This window comes from Panthera pardus, unplaced genomic scaffold, assembly GCF_024362965.1.
Source record: "Panthera pardus isolate Hobbes unplaced genomic scaffold, ASM2436296v1 HiC_scaffold_6, whole genome shotgun sequence".
NCBI classification, from domain to species: domain Eukaryota; kingdom Metazoa; phylum Chordata; class Mammalia; order Carnivora; family Felidae; genus Panthera; species Panthera pardus.
Genome location: NW_026526991.1, coordinates 51,963,701 through 51,969,700, shown reverse-complemented (window position 1 = coordinate 51,969,700; position 6,000 = coordinate 51,963,701). Strand labels below are relative to the sequence as shown.

Below are 6,000 nucleotides of genomic sequence, written 5' to 3'. Positions count from 1 at the left end.
GGGTTAATTCCATAAGTGATTTTAAACATTTTCCTTCATCATAGGACAAAGGTACTAAAGTAAATTAACAGTTGTCAGAATAGATTGGTGAAATGTATATTTCAATAAAAATATCTTCAAAAGTAGATAAGTGAGGGGCACCTGGCTGGCTCAGTCATATAGAGCATATGACTCTTGATCTCATGGTCATGAGTTCAAACCCCATGTTGGGCATAGAGATTACTTTAAAAAAAAAAATACATAAAAGTTAAAAAGCGAAAGCTTGAGTGTTTCATTGATAAGTTTTCCTATACGGTGGGAAAGACCATTGGCATCTGTTATCAGAGCACTAATTTTCCAAAGTACTAACAAGTCACATAGTGTAGTGGTTAAGAGTTAAGACCGGTTCCAGATCCAGAGTAAGTAGGTTCAGGTAACAGTTCTGCCAGTCACTGGTTTTTAGAAGTGGTTTTAAGCAAGTTAAATTTCTCCCTACCCCAGTTTTTGCATCTGTGAAAGTGTGAAATGAGCTTACGGTACCTGCTCATGAAGGCTTCATGCTAGCTATGGCCACTGTACTATTAGTTCCGTATATGTGAAGGTGACACCTCTTTTTCCCCTGTCTCTTTAAAGCCCTTCAAAAGATTCCCGTGTGTTCAGAGCCAAGCAAAATCAAGACATGGAAATTAAGAGTCTGCAACAGAAGTTAAACTTCATGTTCTATAATCATGTATAATAATTCCCATTTTTTCCCTGAAGTTATCCAGAGCACTTTATTTAGGGAGTACCATAGCAATTAGGTACCTCTGCTTCATCATGAATTACCTTATTTGTAGTTTCCAAAAACAAGCACCCAAATAATTGTCACAAGAGTGAATCTCACCTCTTAACAGATGGGGTCATTGAGCCAAAAGACAGATTTGTGTGACTTGACTACAGAACCACAAGGATTTTAAGATACCTGGTCTAGTTCTGTGCCTAACAGTTTATTTAAAGTCTTAAATTTAGTTAACCATAAGCTGGCTCACTTAATACTGTTGTATATCAATATGCATCACTTATGTGGTAAATATGTGAATCAAGGCCTTTGGCTCAGCTAATCACATTTTCTCCCATAAAACTTTTGAGCTGTGGGTTTTACTGTTGTTAAGGAACCTGAACAGGTCCCCTTCTTGTCATTAGATACAAGAGAACTGAAATTGGTTGCAATTGTAAGCAGTAAACATTTGTTGGAATGGTTCCATGACTTAAGCATTGTTTAAAAGTCTAATAAAGTAACTTCCTTTGTAATAACGCATTACTGTGGGCTTTTGTTATCTCCATTGTGCAAAGGACACAACTGACTTGGAAAAACATGCTTAGAGTCAGTATTTGGTGGGGAGCGTTGAGATTGCGACCCCAGATCTGTTCCATTCAAAAGACCCTGCTCTTAACCACTCTGCCTTGGTTTCCTAATTCATTCCCGGTTGCCGTAGTTCTCATCCGGGGAAGAGTCCTTTTTCTTCCCTCTCTCAGAAGTTTAGCCCTGGATCATCAGGAGTCTCTGTGGCCTCTCCATCTGTTGAGAAAGGCTGCGATGCAGTCAGCTGGCAGAGGGGATCACTCTTTAGGGAACAGCTGCTTCAGATCTTGGAGGCACGAATATTCAGGACCGGATTTTAGCCGAGTTCTCCAATACTGCTAATTTCCAAAATACATCGCCATTTTCCAAAATACCGCTTAAAGAGAGAATGAAGACATTGCGGACTCCCTCACCCCACAACGGCAAATATATAAGAAGTGAGCTCATTTACACTAAGAATTACGTCCGGATTATTCTGAGGCGATCACGGGGCTCCACGGCTGCCTACGGTCTTTAAAGCGGCTCCAGATCGATCCCTCCAGACGATGATATTCCCCAGTGACAGCCTCTCTCGTGTCTAGCAGTCTGCACACCTGTGACTCTGAGTGTTTGCGATCAGGAGTTCGCTGTTTGTCTTCCCTACTACCACCGCACGCCGCACTCTGCCGTTGGCTCTCGAGAACTGGGCGGGATTTGCAGTTGTAGGAATCTGAAACTGCTCACTGCGCAGGCCCTCCCCCCCCCACCCCCCAGCTTCACCCAGAGAGCAAGGGGGGGACAGGCAGAGGGTGTGGACCGGCTCGGACTCCAGACAGCCACCGGCCTCCCCACCCCTCCCTAGAAAGGCTCGGGAAGTCAGCCGCCGCACCAGACACACAGCACAGCACCAGCGTCAGGCTGCCGAGGCCAGGGCCGGACCGGCGGGCGTGCGCACGCGCACCGGCGCGCGCCGGCCGTCGGTCACGTGGCCCGCGGCCAGCGCTCGCGAAGCCGGAAGTGTCCCGAGGCGCAAGGAGGCCGCGGGAGCCCGCTGGCGGTGGCGCGACGGAGACCGGGCGCGGTAAGTGGGGTTGGCGCGGGCGGAGGGGCCGAGCCGCGCGGGGCACGGGTAGCGAGGTGGGCACGGGCTCGCGCCGAGCGCTTCCGCCCCCTGTGGGCAGCGGGGATGCTGAGTCAGAGCGGGGGCGGGGCGGGCGACCCGAGAAGCCCTGCACGACCCGAGGCCGAGCCCTCCCCGGACCTCGACTAGGTGGACGCCCCCCCCACCCCGGGTGTCTGGGGCGTCCGAAACCCGGTGGAATGGTCGCGCGGGCCCGGTCCCTTCCATCTCTACTCCTCGCCCCCTGGCCGGCCCTCTGACCGGGGCCCTCCCGGGTCAGCGTATAGCGACGTTGGGCAGGAAGAAAGAGGCCGTGCCCGTTACCGGGTCTGGGCCCTGGCCGCGCTGCAGAGACGGATTCCTCTTTTCCTTGGAGTTGGACCGCTTCTACCCCTCTTTATGAGCGTTGACACGATCGTCACTGTTTGAATGGATTGGTTTTTCAGATGATTCAAAAGAGACGTTTCGTTTGGGTTTTAGTGATGATGACGGCGGGGATTGACTAACCGGAAGCTGGAAGCAGACGTTTATTAATATATACACCTATAATGTAAATTCCCAAACATTCCCTTTGGGAAATGCCTTACGGGGTTGTTTTCCAGTCCGTTTCCCAGGTGTTTTTCAGTAGGTGGCCTCAAAACAAGGTCTACCCGTTAACTGTCCAGTACATAACCAAAAACCGAGTGTTGTTGTTTTTTTGTTTTTTTGTTTTTTCCGCTCTAGAACCCTGAATTATTTAACATAGTGGTAGAGTTTGAAAATCCTTGAACTTTGCCCGCATGCCTGTCACCAAACCTGTTCTCATCTATGGACGAATAATAACTTTCGTTTTTGGACGGTGTAAGGAAGTAGGCTTAAGGCAGAGTCACTAGTAACATACTTGTTGAGTGCTTGCCTGTAGTGTATCAAGATTTATAAAGCATACACCTTGTGGATGTGCTGAGTCATGTTTTAGCATGCTGTTATTGTGGGTTTATTGGAAGGTAGTCACCAAAAGACATTTCCCCCTGATGACTGTGGAACTAGTCTGCTATCTTCATGTAGAGAAGCAGATATCTGAGCTGATCAATGTGTTTATATTTATTCACTAGGTACATATAGGTACCTAACGACACTGTTTTCCATTACAGTCATCTCAGCACAGTTACAGCAATTAGGGAAGGGTTTTCATTATTGACAAGTATTTGTAAATATTGAAAAGATAGTTGAGTTTATTGTTATTACCTCAGCTGACAAAGGTGTATCCCTTACTTGTAAAAAATGAATCTTATTTTTATTGCTTATTTGCAATGAAGTGCTGTATATAACATTCCTTATCTAAATTAGATGGGTGGTAAAATTATATATCTTAGTATATCAAAGATTGTTGAAAATTGGCCATTCTTTATGTTCCTAATCTTTCTTGGAATATTGGCAGTCATTAGTTCATCACCGAATTCTAACGGAGTTCAGAGGGGTATTAAGATCCCTTTTGATCTGATATTACAGCACATTTAAGGTGGCATGGTGAGACTAGGGTTTATGCTACTTAGCATACCTGATTTTTATTCCAATGGGGAGCTCAAATATTTTAATATCCTTATAGTTATATAGCTTTCCAGTATTAAAGGACAAGGCTAGGGGTGTTGCTTTTTTCTTAAGTCAACTTTTTAGAGCAGTTTTAGGTTTATGGCAAAATTAAGCAGAAGTTACAGAGATTTTACTTAATATATAATAGTCTGCACTTGCATGCATAGATAGCTTCCACTTGCTCATTTTTTAAGACTTGATAATATACACTTAGTATGTGTCTGTTTTTATACTTGGAGATTGGAGAAACTATCCTTAAATTAATTTCAGGAGAGTTAGTAACTTTTCAGGTATAAAAAACCTTGCACCTTTCCATTATGATTGTCAGGTGCTATGCAGATGAAATTTTAAGCTATGGAAATGTTATGCCATGGCAACAGTTGTTTTCATTGGGTAACCCTGCCCTTAAGGAAACAAAGTAGTTCTTTTACTGTCTGTTATATTGTAATTGTTGCTTTATTTTAAAACACTTTATAATTCATCATTGATCAATCTTTCAAAACATTTGAAGGAGAGAAGTGGCCAGTATCACTCTGACAGAGGTAAAATTAGAAGGGAAATAGATATTTCTGTAGCCCTGTGATAAATGAATTAAAGTGAATATATGTCATCAGTTAATGTTTTTTTCAGAGCCCAGCCAGCATTTTAGCCTTTAATGTTGTTGGAAACTTAGATTGTTACATTAGACTGTGTGCTTCAAGTTAGCAATAACTAAGGGGTGATCTTACTTGAGACTAAAAGGATCTAACATTTGTTCCTCAAATGTGTTATTCCCTTAAAACAAACATGCAATTTTTTTTTCTCTTAGTTTAATAAGAAGATCTCCTGACCAAGCCGAGATGCAGAGCACCTCTAATCATCTGTGGCTTTTATCTGATATTTTAGGCCAAGGAGCTACTGCAAATGTCTTTCGTGGAAGGCATAAGGTTGGTTCAAAGAAAACCCTGAAGACTTTTTAGCACTGTGTATGTACTCTTCTGAGAAGCACTCTTGTACTAAGATGTGAGACTTGATGTTTTTGGTCATACTGTCTAAAGAGAGTACCTGTTCGTGTGGTTATTTCAAGTATAGCTTGTGTCCGAGTCAGTGATGTCTGCCCAGTGGTGGCAGAGGTTATGTGTTGAGAGTGGGGAAAATAAAGAGACTAGGAAGATTCATGTTCTACCTTCTGATTCTTTTCCCAACCTAGGCCTCCGGTGGTAGTGAGTGATCTCCCTAACAAGTTGGGTATGTCGGTGTACCGGACTGGACTACAGATGAGGGAGAAATACTGGGAGGCAGATGTATGGTTTGAGGGGAATCCACAGATGATGCTGATATGCTGTCCAATAGCTTCATGCCCCGATAAACAGCACCCTGCAAGGTAGCTTAGAATCAAATGAGATTATCAGCAAGGAGTCCACGTTTAAAAGGTATGAGGTAGCCAGAACTTGTTAGTGGAAGTGAAAATAGAATAAGAGGGCTAATCTTGGAGGCACTTCAAGAACCAAAAAGATTTTCTGTCAGATTCGATATTGGAGGATGAAATTAAAGATAATTAATATAATTTAAAGTGAAGAAATGTAAGGGGCACCTGGGTGGCTCAGTCAGTTAAGCATCGGACTTGGGCTCAGGTCATGGTCTCACGGTTTATGGGTTCGAGCCCTTCGTCAGCCTCTGCCCTGACAGCTCAGAGCCTGGCGCCTGCTTCTGATTCTGTATCTCCCTCTCTCTGCCCCTCCCCTGCTCGCACACACGCTCTCTATCTCAAAAATAAATAAATGCTAATTTTTAAAAATTAGAAAATAAAGAAGTTGAAGAAATTTAAGATCATTAGAGCTGTTCTGGGAGGGAAGCTGGAGTAGAAAATTCCTTTATAATGCAAATAATCCACTAATTTTTCAACACTTTGAATTTGTTTTGAGCTTGATTTTCAGAGCCTTTTAAATTCTTATTTTGAGAAACCAGAGCTTTAAGTATTTTAGTAAGGAGGAATTTCTTCATATTTTCCTGTAGCCTTGGTGATTACCAA

The 6,000-nt window shown here is 43.5% G+C and overlaps 1 protein-coding gene across 2 annotated transcripts in view; it reads left to right on the top strand.

Moving 5' to 3' along the window:
- Positions 1-2,252: 2,252 nt before the first annotated feature.
- The window catches only part of TBK1 (TANK binding kinase 1), a 53,147-nt gene continuing 49,399 nt past the window's right edge, over positions 2,253-6,000 (top strand). For both annotated transcript variants that reach the window (XM_019455004.2, XM_019455002.2), the window contains exons 1-2: positions 2,253-2,381; positions 4,798-4,915. In XM_019455004.2, coding sequence (XP_019310549.1) covers positions 4,829-4,915 — 87 coding nt within the window. In that variant the 5' untranslated portion in view covers positions 2,253-2,381; positions 4,798-4,828. The remainder of the gene's footprint in view (positions 2,382-4,797; positions 4,916-6,000) is intronic.